The sequence below is a fragment of the Carettochelys insculpta genome, chromosome 29, assembly GCF_033958435.1.
Source record: "Carettochelys insculpta isolate YL-2023 chromosome 29, ASM3395843v1, whole genome shotgun sequence".
Classification (NCBI taxonomy): domain Eukaryota; kingdom Metazoa; phylum Chordata; order Testudines; family Carettochelyidae; genus Carettochelys; species Carettochelys insculpta.
The window spans coordinates 16,326,604-16,345,566 of NC_134165.1; the positions used below are offsets into that span (position 1 = coordinate 16,326,604).

The window sequence follows — 18,963 nt, forward strand, 5'->3', positions numbered from 1 at the left end:
GAAGCCAAACAGAAACTTGGTTTCACTTCAACTTTTATTCACACTTTGGGACTTTTCACTGCGATACGATTCTGACTTCTGGAACTTTGCCACTCTGAACAAACATGATAATCCAACCAAATGGCAACATTCAGGAAATACACTAATCAGAAAGGAAGGAATGGGAAATGAAGGAATGTCTTAAATGGTCTCTCTCATGATACTCAAGTCAGAAACACCATGGATCCTCTCCATACGTATATACCTTTTCATGAAACTCAGGGTATTGTCCATAACTACAGGCAAGATGTGAGGTTGAAAAAACTCAGTCTGATCCCACATGACATTTCTAACATCCATCATACTTGGCTTTCGAAAGTTTCAGTGGGATAGAATTTAAAACAAAGTGATCAACTCTCGAAACCCAAGCACTGAAATCCCAGCTATCTGGGGAACATCCCTGCAGTGGTCTTTAAATGCAGGGAGCAGATTGCAAGTCTGCCAAGCAAACCTATGCAGCAGGAGCATCCTGATAAGCTACAAGCAGTCATCATGCTAAAGGCACTAAAGATCAAGAAGACAAACCAGGAATCAGCAGTATTACCAGATGTCCCCCTGTTCTCAAGAGACAATTGACTTCAGCTACAATATGGCTGCAGTAAAGCAGAGTCCTGCTTCACATCCTCTGAAGCTGCTAAAAAGGAAGGATCTATAAATTAACACACCAAGAAAGAAGGGTATGGGGAGGGGTCCCCCCAAAACCTCCCCCTCTCCATCACCACAACTGCTTCGAACTGCATCCAAAAAAAAGACAGTTACCAGTTTCATAATTGGCATTCTTCAAGATGTGTCACTCTTATCCATTCCAAGTTAGGTGTACATTCTTGGAAAGAAGGCAGTACCAGAAGTCCTTCTCACAACATTACCTGTAGGGAGTGGTTCTGGCAATTGCTGGAGTGGCACATCCACAGCACAGTATAAGGGAAGCCATGCATTCCCTCCACCCTTAGGTTCCTTCTTGCCAGAAAGCTCCAAAAGTGGGGAAGGAGGGCAGGTTGTGGAATGGACATGAGCAACACATGTTAAAGAACACCAGTTATGGATCAGGTAAATAATTGTTTTTTCTGCAAGTCATTGCTCATGTCCTTTCCACATTAGGTGACTCCAAGCGGTACCCATGGACATGGATAAAAGTTCACAGCCATAGTGATTGCAGCAGAGCTCTGCCAAATCCAGTATGATCTTTGGTCTGCTGGATGATGCCCTAGCAACATATAAATATGTGGATAAGGACCATGTTGTCATTCTAGGGATGTTCTGGATTGGCAAGTACACCAGGAAGACCACCAAAGGCACCTGAGCCTTGGCTGAGTGGGCTAGGATGATCTGTGGTTGAAGGATTTTTGCCACCTTGTGATAAGTTCATATGTACAAGGCGATACAGTTGAAAAGCTACTGCATGCAGACTGGCAGGGCTTTATCGGCCATAGTGATGAAGAGCTTGGCTGACCTATGGTAAGGCTTGGTACGTTCCAGTAAAAAGCCAAGGCCCTGTGGATGTCCAAGATGTCTCTTCCACCATCTTCTAAGGCTTGGGGCAAAACACAGGCAGGAATGCATCTTGCTACACATGAAAGGAGAAAACCACCTTCAGCAGGAAGGCTGGGTGGTGCCACAGCTGAACTTTATTCTTGAAGATGACTATGTACAGAAGCACTGAGGTCAAAGCCAAAATAATGCCGTGCTGACATCACTGCCACTAGGAATGCATCTTTCCAGGACAAGTAGGAAAAGGAACCAGATTGGAGATTGCCACAAGATGCATTCTGATGGAGGAATGTGCCAGGCCCTGGGTCCTGAGCTGTAGCAGGCAATCCAGAACGGACTGCAGCGCTACGGGGAGATAACTCACTCCAGTGCCCAGTGGGAAAACCGTGTCCACGTCACTTGATAGCCATCCATGAGATTGGTCATTCTGCTTCCTAAAAGGACTTGCTGGACCTCCAAGCAGGTATGTTCCTCTGTGCTCCACCACAGAGCATCAAGCTGAAAGGTGCAGGGACAAGAGGTTGAGATGCAGGAGCTGACCCTGGTCCTGAGACATGTCCAGACAATTGGCAAGGGGCCAAGGAGGGTACAATGCCAAACTCCTGAGCATGCCAAACCAGTGCTGGCAAGGCCATACTGAAATGACTATGATAACTTGACCCTTGTCCCATTTAATCTGAACCATGACCCAAATTGATGAGAGGGATCATCGGAATGCATACAGCAGACCCTCTGACCACAAAAGAAAGGTGTCAGTGGGAGCCTCTCACCAGTCCTCACCAGGAAGAAAACTGGTGGCACTTTCTGTTATGCTTTGTGGTATACAAGTCCATGAGGCAAATCCCCACATCTGAAAGATCGCAGGTGCCACTTCCAGATGGAGCAACCACTTGTGGTGAGAAGAGAAATCCCTCCTAGGGCATTGTTGATTCCTCAAGAGGTGACCCATCTCCAGGTAGATGTCCTGACTGATGCAGAAGTCCCAAAAAAGGGTGCTTCCTGACAGAGAGACTCTCCTTGCCTGTTGATTTAGAACACTGAGGCAGTGTTTTCCATGTGATTCTGCACCACCTTGCCTGACATGCAGCAGAAAGACCCCACAGGCCAGAAACATTGCTCTGATTTCCTTGACACTTATATGCAGCCTTGCTTACTGTGGGGTCCACAAGCCTTGGGTATGGAGATTGGAGGTACACACCCCAGCCAAGGCATCCGATGCAAGCTCAAGGAAGGGGGTGGGGATATCACAAACAGAACTCCCTGCAGAATATTCTCTGAAGTGCTCCACAACTGCAGTATGGCAAGAACTGGCTGGGGAATTGTGAAAACTTTGTCCAGGTGGTCCTGAAACTGGGAATAAGTCATCGCCAGTCATTGCTGGAGCAGCCGCACTTGGCAGTCTGGTGTGGCACATGTACATGCCACCATATGCCCTAATAGGTGGCAGGCAGACCACGGCTATGGTCAGGAGAAAACATACATTTCTGCAATGAGGCTTGCCCAGGATTGGAACCTACCTAGGGCCAGGAGTGCTCTCATATGGGTGGAGTCAAGCACCCTATGAACTTTATCCTTTGAATCAGTACTATTATTTCCTGTTTGTTGAGACTTGTTGCTGTCCAGGAGTCCCAAGGACTGGTAGGTGTCTAGGACAATCACTATGTCATAATGAAACTGTGTCCTGTAGCTGCCCTTGATGAGCCAGCCATTGAAGTAAGGGTAAACATGGACACCTTGGTGGCTGAGGTAGGCCATCATTATTGCAATGAACATGGTAAACACCCTTAGAGCTGTAGCCAAGCCAAAGTGGAGGACAGTAAAGTGGTAGTGAGCAGGCCCCACTATAAATCAAAAAAGTCTGACCTGGAAAGATTGCCAAAAGGAATTGTGTGTCCTTCAGCTTGAGGGTGGCATACCAGTCTCCAGGATCCAAAGCTCAGGAGACCATGCAGAACTTGAGCTTCAATAAGTATCTGTTGAGGTCTCACATCCATGACAGGCCACAGCCATCTCTCAGCCTTTAGTATTAGAAATATCAGGAACAGAAGCCCCTGTTCCAAAATGCAGGCAGAACTTCCTCCACTACCGCAGCCATAATTACTCCCAAATCTGTAGACTCTCATGACAACGGTCGTTGAAGAGGGAGAAGGAGGGAGAATGTGGGAATGAAAAGCAATTAGAGGGTATAACCGTAGGAAAGGGTATTCAGAAACTAGCAATACAACATTACAGTTGTCCAAGCCAAAAGGAAGGAGTAAAGGCAGTTGCCAAAAAGGGGACAGACTGGATCCATAGGGAAGATTGGTATGTCACCCTCTGGCACATCCTCAAAATGACTTCTTGGCTCCCTGTTTGCAGCAAGTTGAGCCCAACTACACTGAGGGCATTGGCTAACTCAGTGGACAGTTTTAGCCCTTGCTTTTCTTAGCCGGGGACTCGTGGCACAGCTGGGTCCCTGAACCTAAAGGATGCTAGGAGCAGAACATTTTACAGACTAGCCAGGGACATAATTCCCAGGATCTTTAAGGTGTTATAGGAATACTTAAGACTGTGTAATTTGATATCTGTCAGCTCTGAACAGAGTGGGCATGGAAAAGGTGTTGCAGCGATTGCTGAGCCTCTGCAGATGGCCCTGAGAAGATTAATCAGTATGCAAGGCGCATGGATAAGGTCGAAGACACTGTATGCAATTTGGAGTCTGCCACATAGGATGCTGCCTGGAGGGCCATCATGGCAGGACCCCTCCCTTCTTGAGGATTACTTTAAACTCCTTCCTTGAGGCCTCAGGAAGTGACACCTCAGATTTGACCATGCTCTGCCTACATGTTCATCACCCACAACTGAAGGCTGACAGAAGAATGAATTTTTCACCCAAAGAAATCTAGCTTCTTGGCATCTTTGTTCTTTGGCATCAACCCTGGTTGCCCTTGATGAGCAATTTAGGGGTCTGGGGCAAATAGACTGGAAAAAAAAATATGACAGGGATGGTGCTTTGCCCTGCCAAGAGGGCAAGAAACTGGGTTCACTGACCTCCTGAGGTCCCTACCAATTGTATGAGATTTGTATTTCCATATTAATGGTGATTGGTGCTGGCTAGAGGATATCACCAGAAGGGCACATCACACTGAAGTAATAGTTCTTGAGACTGACACCAACCTTTGTTCCAGTGCAGGTATCAATGCTGATTTCATCAGAAGAGCTCACAAGCCTCCCTTTCCTTTTTTAGTCCAGTGCTTAAATGATCTGCAAGTTTGGCACTTATCGCAAACGTGCCCCTTGCCAAGACACCTCAAGCAACTGTTATGAGGATCAGAGGATACCAGCATGTTTCACAAAGTTTGATGACTGGAGATTGGGATGTGCCCTGTCCCTCAGCCAAGTCCCGTTCAGGACAACAGATGTACAAACTATGACTAATACAAAGGGAAACTACTATAACAGCTACTTACAAAGAAAAAAACAGTGTTAACAGAGCACGAGCAATAGCTAAGAACACTCGAAGCCGCAACAGCACCATTACCCCCTCACTACTGACAAGAAGGAACTCAAGGTGGAAGGAGCACACGGCATCCCTTATATCATGCCATGGAGTTGCTGCTCATGGGGTCACCAGAGTCACTTCCCTACGTGCACATTGCTCACGTTAATTTCACATTGGGTGTCTGTGCTCAATATATGCATCAGTACTAGAAGTTTTTCCCTCAGCAATCAACTACAATAAACTGACGTTTTTCTCTATTCAACCTAACCTGCCCCCCAGGCATAAAACTAAGAAAACAAGCACACTGGATAGAGAAGACAGCCAGACATTCCTTTACCTATGTGATAGAATACCTTCTACTTTCAGCATGAAATGTTATTATTGGATGACTGTTTGATGACTTTGTTGCTGAATCTGTTTTCGGGGATAGGAGAAGGAAAGATTCCCTCAGATATGACATTTTGGTACAGAAGTCACAGTTTAAGGCCACAGAGCCAATCTCTCCACAAAGGAAAAATTGAATTTACACAATTTAGTAATGAAGTCACTGTGTGGGATTATTTACTCTTCAAGGAACAGGCAGAAGGACTCCTGATTTCCGTGATCAACTCTGCTACTGACTTTACTGCATAACCTTTGGAAACTCATGCCATCCATATCCTAGTGATTCGCATCGCCACATGCATAAGGCACGGCCTCACAAAGGCTGTTTGATCAAATGAAAGAAAGATATTGCACGTATGAAGCATTTAGATGGGGATATTAAGCAAGCTTATGTTCATGTAGAGGCCAGGAGGTAGTACAGAATGTTACACAGGGAGGAGCAAGTGTTAAAAGCTTTGTAACAGAAAAGCTCCTCTTCCGTGCCAGAAGACAGTAATGTGCCAAGTTCATAGAAGGAGATAGGACCTTTTAAATCCCCCAGCCTCACTCACCCCACTGGTGCAGGATCTCATTTCAATCTTGAGGGCTACGTACAATCTCCAAGCAAAGGCTTCAAGTAATAGTCTCCCCTGACCTATTTCAGTGGGGCTGGGTATTTGGAAGGGCTAGTACATTCTTTACTTTCTCCCACCACTGTCTCTCTAGCTTGGATCCTCCCTTCCCTCTTTGGTGTGTACAGCCTGTAGACATGCATTGACAGTAATACCTCCCCCACAACCAGAATCTGGTAAAGCTACATGTAATTTAGTTCTTTCAATCTACAATCTTTACACCTAAATCAAACTGTCTAAAACCTTTAACTATTTTCATTGATCTGCTTATCCACATGGTGTAACTTTCAGAGGATCTTTTGGGCCTTTTGTTTGATTCATTTGAATTCTGGTCTGTTTTTCCTCTTTCCAACTGAGACACAAACACTAGCTAAAAACCATGTGTAATTATGTCTGTGTCCCTCTTAGTTTGGTCATAAGGCCTAAGACAATAAAGAATAATCAGAACTGTAGGCTCTCATCAGAATCTTCTTTAAAGCAACAAAGGCAAGAAAACTGCTTACTGACTTTGCATACCACATTTATGCATTTCAAAGTATTGCTTCATAACTGTCCCTTCGTAGACTGCAGACAGGATGAACATGTCAAAGCTGCATGCAGATTTCATTTCTCAGGAGACTCAGTAACAGTTGTCAGTCTTGCAAGTCAACTAAAAACTAGTACAATCACCACTCAACCAATTCTATATAATGCAAGACCTATAGTAACAGTTTACTACATGTGTTTACTACAAAGGCAGTGTGGTCCCATTGCAAGGGCACAGAACATTAAGGAGATCAGAGTTATTGCAACCCCCTATCAAAGCTTCCTTAATTGACTTTGCCTAATACACTTAATTTCTATGCCTCAGTTTTTCCAGTTGTAAAACATAGGCAATAATTCTAACCCACCTTTCAAACCTAGGGATGAAAATTGCTAAGAGCAAGTTATTAGATAAGAAAAAAAATCAAGATTTTGCAGTGAATGTTAACTGTAATAGAAATGATGACCCTATCCCATTAACTACAATAATCACATTTCCCCACACAGTTCTGCCAATACACATCCACCACTCCCTTCACAGCCAATCCCTGGCTAACCTCACCACTCTCGTGACATCTCTCAATTCGGACCTCCAGTACCATCTGTTATTCCTGGCTCTTTCCTCAACTTGAAACCATAATCTGCAAACAGACAATTGAGTCTTTCCTCCAAGAGACACTGGCCTCCCTAAGAGAAACAAACAAAGGTGCATGAAGTCATTCAGAGGAACACCCAGACTGGCAGTTACACACCAGACAGCAAAATATATGTTTAACCAGAAAAGTAAACAGAAACCTTAACTCCTTGAACAGCACAAAGAAACAATGATCCTGGCAGCAGTCAGCTCAGTGACACACACTGAATTTATAACAGAAAAAGCACTGCTTGTTCCTAAGTAGAGACAGGTCCCCCTCCAACCTCACCCTTACTCCTTCCTGAACTGTACAAGCCGAAATTCACTACACAGACTTCCATTTACTAGTTAAAAATCATACAGATGACAGAAACCACTGTCCAACAAGTGGCAGTGAAATAACGTTTTTATTTATAGCAGCAGCAGTTGGCCATTTAACCCTGAGGCACAGGTAAGACTTTTTTTCTTTTTGGTGGGCGGGGGGAAGCGGGGGGAATAAAGAAGCCAGGAATTCAAACAATAATGACAAGGTAGGTGGCTAGTTGTGACTACTGTGCAGAGTGGATTATAACTACATGCAGTATTAACATGACCCCTTTTACTCACTCCACACACAAAGCCCCTTACTTATCTCTTACATGTTTTATATCTCATCTTCAAGCTCTTAAGGGGCAGAGGCTGTCATTTTCCATTTATTTGTGCTGAGCAATGTAAAAAGGACACTAAATTGTGAGAGCCCTTCAGAGACAAAGTCATGAGCCTCCTGAACTCCTATTCCTATGTGCACTCCAAAGCCCTAACCCAGAACTATTTAGCCTGCTGATGACCACAACAACTGCCCGAGTGACCCCTTACAGCAGGCGTGTCCAACCCGCAGGCCACATGCAGCCCTGGACAGCTAGTAATGCGGCCCCACAAGATTGTAAACTTTTAACATTATTATGTGATTTATATACATTAACTATATTTATATACATTAACTATATATTTTATATGCAGCCCAAGACAATTCCTCTTCACTCAATGCGGCCCAGGCAAGCCAAAAGGTTGGACACCCATGCCTTACAGCATGGTTTCCCAAACCATGGGGCATGCCCCTCTGGGGGATGTGAGAAGAGATTCTAGGGAGGGGAGGCAACCCCTGTGCTTGGTGCAGTCCTCACCAGTCCCACCCTTTGCTTCTGGCTGTCAACCCCTTCCATTTTCTGTGGGTAAACCAGCGCAGCCACTATAAAAAGCAAGCAGCTGGTGAAGACCCACGTGCAAAAGTGAGTGTGGGCTGGAGGGGGGAGGAGGATGAGATTAAATAGGGTGATGGGGGTGCCTGGCTCAAGTAAGGGGGGATGGGGTAAGAGTGGGAGGCTGGTGGTGCCTGGCTTTGCAGGAGGGGAGGGGCTCGGGTGGGTGGCTTGTGGGGCTCAGGCAGCCAGCTGGCTTGGAGGACTCAGGGACTTGGGCAGTTGGCTCTGGCATCCTAGGACTCAGGCGGGTTGGGCTGGTGGGTGGGCAGCTGGCCCCATCAGCGTGGGGCTCAGACAGCTCAGGCTGGCGGGTGAGTGGGCGGTTGGCCCCATCAGGGCAGGGCTCAGGCAGCATCACACAAAGACCCTTCATGATCCTACCAGCATCTCCTCTTCTATCTAGACATATGGAATGGCATATGGCAATACCAGCCCAATGCAACAGGTCACAGAGGAAGAGGCTGAAGAGAGCCTCTGGAATGAGTATCTCCAAAACTACCCAATTAGCTGAAAGCTGCTTTACACATATTTCAGTTTGCAGTGGATGTTTCCAAGTCTAAGGGGTGTTGGGGGAAAACTGCTGTGTACTCATCTGGTCAGGACTGCACCAAGCACAGGGGTTTTAAACCTAATTGTAACACAACTGAATCCCACCCACTCAGTAAAGTCCACAATGACTGCAATTACTGTTCTTTACACCTAGGCTACGTCTACACGTGCCCCAAACTTCGAAATGGCCATGCAAATGGCCATTTCGAAGTTTACTAATGAAGCGCTGAAATGCATATTCAGCGCTTCATTAACACGCGGGCGGCAGCAGCGCTTCGAAATTGACGCGCCTTGCCGCCGTGCGGCGCGTCCAGACGGGGCTCCTTTTCGAAAGGGCCCCGCCTATTTCGAAGTCCCCTTATTCCCATGAGCTCATGGGAATAAGGGGACTTCGAAGTAGGTGGCGTCCTTTCGAAAAGGAGCCCCGTCTGGACGCGCCGCGCCGCGCGGCGGCAAGGCGCGTCAATTTCGAAGCGCTGCTGCCGCCCGCGTGCTAATGAAGCGCTGAATATGCATTTCAGCACTTCATTAGTAAACTTCGAAATGGCCATTTGCATGGCCATTTCGAAGTTTGGGGCACGTGTAGACGTAGCCCTAGTCAAATTTGTACCACTGGCAACAGTCTTATGGCTACACCCTCACTCAGACACCATTTTTGCTAACAAGGTTCTATCAGTGATCAAGATGAAGGGGATTTCTGGTTGTTCGAGTCCTGTTTTCAAACTGCCTCGCACCACTAGAGCTGTCTTGACACCAGTATTCCCTGAAAATTTTGTGCTTGGGCGGCTTCCCAGGAGAGACTCAAATGCTGCCCAGCTGATTAGCAGAGCATCCAAAGCTCCCCATAATTGGCAGCCAGTGGTGCACATCCACATGTGCCTTGGTGCATGTAAAATTTCTTGGTGCACCTGGATGGAAACAATTAGAGAGAACATTACTTGACACTATTATTTTCTTTAGAACTTTACACAGCAGAAATACCAAATATAGATCCCTCCCTGACACGAGAAACTGCATCATCTTCCCCCAACACAGAGCTGATGTAACTGTCAAGGCAGTTGAACCACTAGCTGTCTGTATACACTAGCATTACCATTATCTGGAAGACAGAACAAAAGTGTGACAAGAACTAAGAGTCTGGTGTGCAGTCTGGGCTAGCACAGTCTTGTCCACCCTAGTCAGGGAAACTTGGTTAACAGCAACTGTATTACAACAAAACTGTACTTAGTAGAGTTGTGACTTGGCACGGTCATGCAGAAACAAAGCATTACAAATAATTTGCAAAACTGGAGGCTTAAATAAGATTTTCAGTGGTGCTGAGTGGCCTCAGCAAGTATATAGCACCAGTGATTCCATCTAATGTCAGATATGCAAGCACCAGAACTCTAGGCCTGCACTTAAACACTACAAGTTGTGTCACGTCACCAGGTGATGTTCAACAGCTCAGCCTCGCCTATGTTATAACCACACTACTGAATAGAGCAATGGCCTGACCGTTTGTATTATATAACATGAATTCACTCAACAGGCATGCTAATTACTGACTCAACCTAGCACAGGCCTCCCTCTGTCTGACCCTACTCCACTGGAGCTTGAGATAGAAAGAAGCTGCTTCCACTTAATTCTGTCTCCCTGTTAATCTCAAAACGTGTCCTCTCCCTGCCCAAGCCTCTTCATCTCTTGTCCCCTTTGCCCCTCTAACACAGTTGGGATGGGGTTTGTATGAGAAGCAGTGAGAGACTTTCACCTACAAAGAAGCGCTCTATCCTCAATGTGAAAGTGTTAGTATTCTAGCTACCAAAACAAAAAAGCAGTAAAGTAGCACTTTAAAGACTAACAAATAATTTATTAGGTGAGCTTTCATGGACAGACCCACTTCTTCAGACCACAGCCATACCAGAACAGACTCAATATTTAAGGTACAGAGAACCAAAAATAGTAATCAAGGTTGACAAATCACAAAAAAAAATGGTCAAGGTGAGCAAAGCAGGGAGTGGGAGGGGAGGTCAAGAATTAGATTAAGCCAAGTATGCAAAAGAGCCCCTATAATGACCCAGAAAATTTGCAGCCTGGTTAAAACCGCATGTTAATGTGTTGAATCTGAATATAAGAGAGAGTTCAGCAGCCTCTCTTTCCAAAGTAGTATGAAAATTCCTCTTCAGTAAGATCCAAACTCTTAAAAATGGAATTAAGCCACTACATGTTGTCTCCATCTTAAGTCAGACATCAACCTGCTCCTGAGTATACACTAGAACCTCAGAGTTAGGAACATCAGATACAGGAACTTACCCACTGACCACACACCTCATTTGGAACCAGAAGTATGCAATCAGGCAGCAGCAGAAACAAAAAACCACAGACACTACAGTACTGCATTAAATGTAAGTTATTAAAACTATAAAGGGGAAGTTGAACAAAAAGATAAGACAAGGGAAGCCAACTTTTCTGTGCTTGTTTCATTTAAATTAAGGTAGTTACACAGCAGTAGATTTTTCTTCATAATAAAGTTTCAACACTGTAAGTCAATGTTCAGTTGTAAACTTTGAAAGAATCATAGTATTTTGTTCAGAATAATGAACATTACAGAGTCATGAAAAATCTCCATTCCTGGGGTGTTCATAGTTTGAGGTTCTACTATACCAGCAACAAAGCAAATTAATCAGTATGGACTCTGAAATTCTGCAGACACAACCCTATTTGGTGGGTGGGGGGGCAGACATCCCCTCCTCTCATAAGACCTGGATTTCCATGACAGGTTCTCCCCTCCCGTATGGCTACATTACTGCAGAAGTACACCTGAAAGGAGAAAGAATATGGGGACCAAAGGCAGGATGGAGAACTCTTAGCCTGCAGTCCAGATCCGTTTCACATCCTGCCTGGATCTGGCCTCCTTTTCTCAGCACCTCTCCCACAGACTGGTGGGAGCGGGAAATGGCTGTGTGTGCCACCACCACCACTCTTCTGGCTGGGGGAATGGCACTGAGAAGCACTGCCTGAAGAAGCCCCTCCCCCCACCAACTCTGATTAGCTGGAACTGAATCCAATCAGAGCAGTGGCGAACACAGAGCCACATGTGCACCAGGGAGCACACCCCGTCCTGCCAGGACCCCCCACCCCAACCCATTCCTGCATCCCAATTCCCACCAGGACTCCCCATCCCCAGCCTTCTCTTGCATGCCCACTCCCGCCCAAAACCCACACCTCCAGCCTGCTTCCTGGCAACCTTCTCCCACACTGAACCCCTCTTTTTCGGCCCCTCTCCAGAGCCTTGGGAGCCCACAAAATCCACTAGCCCTGCCTACCACCCACCCAAGGCTCTGGGACTGGTATGGTGGAATTGAGTGAGTGTTAGCGAGGGTTTGGGGATTTTTTTGTTTGTATTTCACTTGTGTAATGTCCAACTGATTTTTCTGTGGGTCATTGGCTCAAAAAGGGTTCCTCACCCCTAGCCTGAGGTATGAGGGGCTTTCTAATGTGGGCTCTCCTCTGTCAGGACCTGCACAAACGCAGTCCACACAGATCTCAATTTATGGGTTAATTACATGTTTCAAGTCAGCTTTTAAGCATAAAGCTAAGATATAGTAAGACACAGGTACAAAGCCTACATGCCTATATGAAAGTACCTCTTGCAGTTAGGCCTATACACCATAGCATAAGTCAGCTCACCAAGAGAGAACCTAAGTCACAAGATGGCATGACAGTATAATTTTGCAAAATATAATTCTGCTGATGGCTAGCATAAAATACTCACAGGTAACCTCAAGGAGTTCAGCTTATGCCCGTTAGTGACTTTTAGTACAGGCATATCAGTGGGCAAACACAAAAAACTTCTCTAGTAACATACACATATGCTAATAAATTTCAGATAAAGAAACCCCAACAGCTCTAGGATTAGAAAGTAATGATGAGCATAGGTGGCCAAATACTCTTATGAATATGCACAGAAACCATCGGACAGTATAATAAGGCTTACCAAATCTTAGTCAAACGAGACATCAGCCATTTGAGATGTCAGGAATAGAATAGATGCATCATGGAACACCATTTGCCTCTTTACTCCTAGGTCTACACAGGAATTGGAGTGAGAATATGTATGACATGACACTGGACATAAAGGTAATACTGCACTACCTTCGGCGTTTGTATTAATAAAAGTATTTCAAATTCAAATGCTTTTTTGTAAAGTGTGTGTTGCAATCATGCACATTGGGCTTTCCAATTTAACCATAATTCTAACAGCTCTGGGCCTGCTCAAGGACCCGAAACTTGGGAAAACTCGAAGTGCTGATTTGTCATTTGGGAAGATTCAAATAACCAATACTTGATCAATAGATCAGATAATACAGAAAGGCAAAGACAGTTACTATTTTCAACTATTGAGATTAGATCAAGCTAAATTGGATACAGAGCCTTTTATTTTTATCAATCCTCTGAGCTAGAGGAACAAATGATGTGGCAGAAACTCAAAGACATATAGAGCCCTTTCAGGAAATACTCTTCTACTTTCTACTAAATACATTCAAATACAGTGCCAAAGAAAGACACTTATGATAACACTGTATCTGACTTAGGCCAAATCTACAGAGAGGGCAAGGGATCATAATTAGGTGATGAATTGGGAGTGCTTTCCACAGAAATCCAGAAGAACATGATAAATGCAAGCATCCAGAGTGGCCCTATAAACATATTCCAGGTGCAGCAGCTCAGCCAACAGACATGACATACTGAGTGCCCATTTCTAATGGAAACATGAAACTCAGTTCTTTTGAGCTTCAGTTGAGGCAATGGGCCACATCAATAGCTTTTGTCCAAGTTAAAGTATTGAGGATATTCTCTCATTAAAGAACAGTAGATGCAAATTCAAAGTAACAGTTCACATTCATAACATAGATGTTACTGAGAGCCTGTCTTCACGTACCATAGTACAGCTGTGATACTTCAGTGAAGACACTCCTACGCCATGAGGAGAACTTCGCCCATCAGCTTGGTGCTGTCTACCCAAGCGGCTGGGTCAGTATAACTACTTTACTCAAGGGAGCAGATTTTTTCCACACTCAAACAATGCAGTTGTACAGATGTAGGTCTGAAGTATAAACCTGGAATAATGGACACTGCAGCACTGTTTTCTGAAATAACTTCTAGTATTTTGTCCAAAAGTTTTAAGTGCATAGAGAGCTGAGGCCTCTGACATTTCCATTGTGATGACAAAGTGTGGTCAAGAATAACCTGCAGAGCACAGAGATATAATTAGTTCTTTTGCTTTGGCCACACAAACTGTTCCTTAAGAACGCCTCATGATTTTTATTTTCTGTATGTATTTAAAATAATCTTTCTGTTCCATTTTGCAGCCTACATGCTGAGGCAGCATCTCTTCCATGCTTTATGCCAAATTAAGCTTAGTATTGTACCTTCTGTGGCAGAGGTATAACCCCATATCACATAGGCTAATAGCAACCTAACAGTATACACAAAACCAAGCCATAAGGCTAAGACGACCTGAATAAATCTAGTGACAACAGCACAACATTGTCCCACACCTCTTGATGACACATTATACCAGGAATTAAATAATGCCGTGCATCCCCCATGCATCACTTGATGTTTATATGCACTCTCTGTAAATCAAGCTCCTCTCCCCTTTCAGAATTCTCGAGGAGTAGCTGTAGCCTCACAAATAACGACCAGTCCTGCGGCACCTTAGGAGACTAATAAATTTAGCAGGTCATAAGCTTTCATGCCCACTGCTACTACTACTACTAAAACTCTTTTACTCTGAGTGGAGCACAGATCATCTACAAATCTCCTCCACTTCACTTTGTCTTGGGACAAAACTTCTAACTGGCCCCACAAGTAGCCCAGTTGTCCTTCAGTCTCAGTAGACCTTCTCCACACTGTCTGAAGCCTTCCTCTTTTGCGTTTTCCTTGCAGGTTCCATGTGAGAGCTTGACAGACCATGCTTGATGATGATTTTCTGAGGTTGTGGCCAAGCTGTCCCCACTCTCTTCTCTTGATTTCAATGTCCGTTGGTTCTTGGATCTGCTCTGTTCCAAAGTTCCACATTCTCCAGGTCATCCCCTCCCAAGGTGATGGTGATGGAGTTGGACTGGTTCATCTTCACTGTTTTGGTTTTTCCCTTGTTAATGCTCAGTCCAGTCACTGAGGCAGTTTTGTCTAGTGTTGTGACCTTTTCTTTCATGTTGGTGTGAAAGGAGGGAAACATCATCAGCAAAATCAATGTCCTCTAGCTGTTTGAAAAGTGTCCACTGAATGCCTCACTGATGGCTATCTGTTGTTCTATTCATAATCCAGTTCATAATCTCAGAGTGATCACAGAACAGTCACTTGAGTGCAACTCACCCCTGTACATAATTTCCATAAACTCTGAAAAAGCCTTTTACAGTGCTGATAGAGACACTTTGTAGAAACTGCTCCAACACCATGGTATCCCATCGAAAATTAACTTGATTCATTCAACATATGAATCATCAACATGGCAAGTTATTCACAATGGTATCTTGACAGAATCCTTCAGCATACTGTTGGGAGTGTGACAAGGGTGCCTACAGTCACCTTTCCTGTCCTCGATCACCAAAGGATTGCTTGTTACCTATTCAGAACTGTCACCAGAAACACCCAGAAGATAACTACCTCACAATGAAGCACAGAGACAAAAGCAGATGTGGGGGGGGGGGGGGAAAGAAAGAAAGAAAGAAAAAAATGGATTACTTTTGTTTACACAATCACACACGCAATCTCAAAACAAAAAAGCAGTCCAGTAGCACTTTAAAGACTAACAAAATAATTTATTAGGTGAAAAGCTTTTGTGGGACAGACCCACTTCTTCAGATCTGGTCTTGAAAATTCCTTCCTTAAAATGTATTATTAGTCTTATTCATAATCCCATTTATTACAGCAAAGCCCAAAGGACAAGAATGGGGCCTCATTGAGATAGGCATTGGACAAGCAATAGTAAACAATCCCTGCCCCCCTCTCTGTTGATAACCTAAACAGACAAGACAGACTAGGGGAAGGAGAACACACGTTAGAAGAACAAACAATGGTAATTCCCCAATTTGGAGGCAGGGATAAGAGAATTACTTAGACAGGCTTTAATGCACTAGTCTATTGTAAAAGACCCAAGATATAGTATTTAGACTGACAATGTCCCTTGCAGACTTATTTCTTTACATACGCTATTAGACGTGATAATCTAATTCTTTAAAACAAAAACAAGTGCTACTTTGGAAGATTTTTGAACAATATATAATAAGTTAAATGCTGGACGCAAAGATGTAAGTGGCGAGCAAAGACTCTGCAGAGACACCAACATTCAAAGTATACAAAACCATAAAAAAACATGCAAACAATTCAAGAAACTTTATACAATAATATGTCATTTGAATTGGAAGTTATTGAAATGGCTTCATGCCACTTTGAGTTGCAAATTAAATAGCCTCAAGATTAGACTGTACAGTAAAAGGACAAGATATTCAAAAACTGTGCTAGGGTTAGCCTTTTCTTTAATATTGTGAGAAAACAGGTTACACACAGTGCAAAACACAAATGCTTTCCCAGCAGCCAAATATTCCAGTAAATTCTGCAATTAAAAGTTATCCTACATGAGTCGTCCAAGGGCATTAAAAGGACAATTCCTCAATACTTCACACTGCCAAACAGTCCATAAAGGCTAACACCAGGCAGGATTACTCTTCTAGTTAAATGCTTAAATAAAGTGTTTCTGAACAGTATTTGACAAAACAAATGTCAGCACTGAAAGGTACCTAATAAATGTTTTTTTTTACTGAGAAGCACTGTCTTCATGCTGTTACAAGACCCTTTTCATTCTGAAAAATGCTAAGTGCCAAGAATCAATCAAGCCTATGTGAATTTAGGACGCTCAGCGCTTTGATTAATCAATCCCAAAAGTCCTACTTTGCAAACACTTCCTTCTTGTTCATTGCTTGCCCTTGTAGAGAAAGGACAGACATGTCTGTAATTTGATGTTTCACGGATTTTAAAACTAGAAGCAACCATTTTAACTATCTAGGCAGGTCTCCTGCCAGCTAGAAAACATTACCAAGCCACTTCTGAACTGAACCCAATAATTTTCAGTGGCTGGAGAGCATTTTATAGCAATTTCCTTCACAAATTTCATCCACACACCAGATTCCAACACATTTCTCTTGCCTGACAGAAATATCCACATACAGATCTAGAAGAAGAAATTTACAACACAGTCACACTGATGGCAACAACTAGGATGCAGAAAACACCTATGTACATTTAAAGAGAAGAGGAAACGTCACATTAATGTCTCAAACACAAGTTAAAGTTTTGTTTTCAATATAAACAGGAACTCTGTGTGAACTGATTATGGCTGCATGAAACAACTTGCCCAGGTCACGAGGAAAGAGCATTATACTGTATTTTTTCCATTGTTATCTAAAGGTTCTTTCCCCCTGCACCCACCTCCGCCATTGATTTTCTCCAGTTTCCTCATCCCTTTTAAAATTCCTGAGGACAACAAAGAAGAAAATATCTGTAGAAAAACCTGAGAATTCTCTCTCAAACAATAAATGATCATCAGTTAAGGCTTAGATAAGACCCATCGGGCCACTCCACATATGTACCCTTGGAGGCCCGCACGTAATTATTCCCTAAAGTTTGTTCTGCAGGGCTTTGGAAGGAAGAAATCATCTAGCAAGCTACCACGGTTCCCCTCAGACTTTTGCAAGAAAATAAGCAGAGCACTGGAAATCACAAACATTGGACAAAGACCAAGAGGTGAACATTTAAGGGATTACATCTCAAAGGAGAGGATGCTGCAAAGACTGGCCTCGACGCACACATTAGCTGTGTACGTAGGAGAAACTGGTGGACAGACAGGCTACAAGCACGGGGAATTACCCCACTGAAAAGCCCAGGGGGTGAAATCTAAAAAGATGCATGCAGGATGGGCATATCACTGGGACACATGTCATTGAACAACTTCAGCATACCAAGAACAGCACATTTGAACACCAAAAAAAGGACAAATGAAGACATCCCACTGCGTAGGAGAAAAGCCTAAGTAACCCGGAGAGAGACCAGCCTGTCTGTGAGAAGGGACGCTTGCCCACCCCATCCCACGGAAACAGACACAAACAGGTTTTAGCATGTGAAGAGGATGTACCTCAAATAAGCTCCCACAATACCTAGCCATATGAGGACTCCCCGCAACCCCTCCATGTCCTAGCAACCTGGAGACTACCCGGAACCCAGAGCTGTCACCCTCACAGGCTCCCCCAGCAGCCAGTGATACCATGGTAAGCAGATCCTCTAACTGTGCGGAGAGGACACGAGGGAGGAAACTGAAGTAAAGGATAATCTCCCCACCCTAAGCCAGGGACCAGAAAAAGCTGCCGGGTCCCCACCTACCCCTCAACCCCACACTTCCTCCCCACACCTATCCCCAGCCCCTCCCCCGTCCTATGCCTTCCCCCCCACGCCTCTCCCCGAGCTCCTCACAATCCCACACCTATCGCCCGCAGCCCCTCACTGCCCCGCGCCCGCCCCCTCAGAGCCATACCGCCCACCCCTCCCCCACCAGCCCCACGCTTTTCCCCACAGACCTTCGGAGAGCTCCAGCTCCAGCTCGGCCAACTGCTCGCGGATCTCCCGGGGCAGGGAACAGGCGCCCCGGCCTGCCAGCTCAGCCATGTCGGGGACGGGAAGGCCCGCGCGCGCCCGGCTCAGGGCTGGGGGCTCTGGATCCCGGACGTAGCAGGAGCGGCCGCCACCTCCGCCATGCTGAGCCCCAGCGCCGCGGTCACATGAGGGGGAGGGACCGGCGCCACAGCCTGGCTCTGCCCAGCTCCAGTGCCGCGCGCCCCCTGCCGGTCAGACCCAGGACTGCGCCGCGCCGCGCCCTCCCAGTCCGGCCTGGTCTGCACTGCGCGCCCCCTGCCGGCCAGACGGGGTACAGCCTCCTCGCTCCGGCTCCTTTTCCTTGGAAGGCCCTCGAGCAGGCTCCGC

The 18,963-nt window shown here is 45.1% G+C and overlaps 1 protein-coding gene across 5 annotated transcripts in view; it reads right to left on the minus strand.

Annotated features, from left to right (window-relative positions):
• Window positions 1-18,717, minus strand: part of DIP2B (disco interacting protein 2 homolog B) — a 131,695-nt gene extending 112,978 nt beyond the window's left edge. For all 5 annotated transcript variants that reach the window (XR_012642831.1, XM_074980353.1, XM_074980356.1 and 2 more), the window contains exon 1: window positions 18,561-18,717. Coding sequence is in view for 4 of the 5 variants with exons in the window: in XM_074980353.1 (XP_074836454.1) it covers window positions 18,561-18,648 (88 nt within the window). In the remaining variant the exon portion in view is untranslated. The remainder of the gene's footprint in view (window positions 1-18,560) is intronic.
• Between the last annotated feature and the right edge of the window lie 246 nt (window positions 18,718-18,963).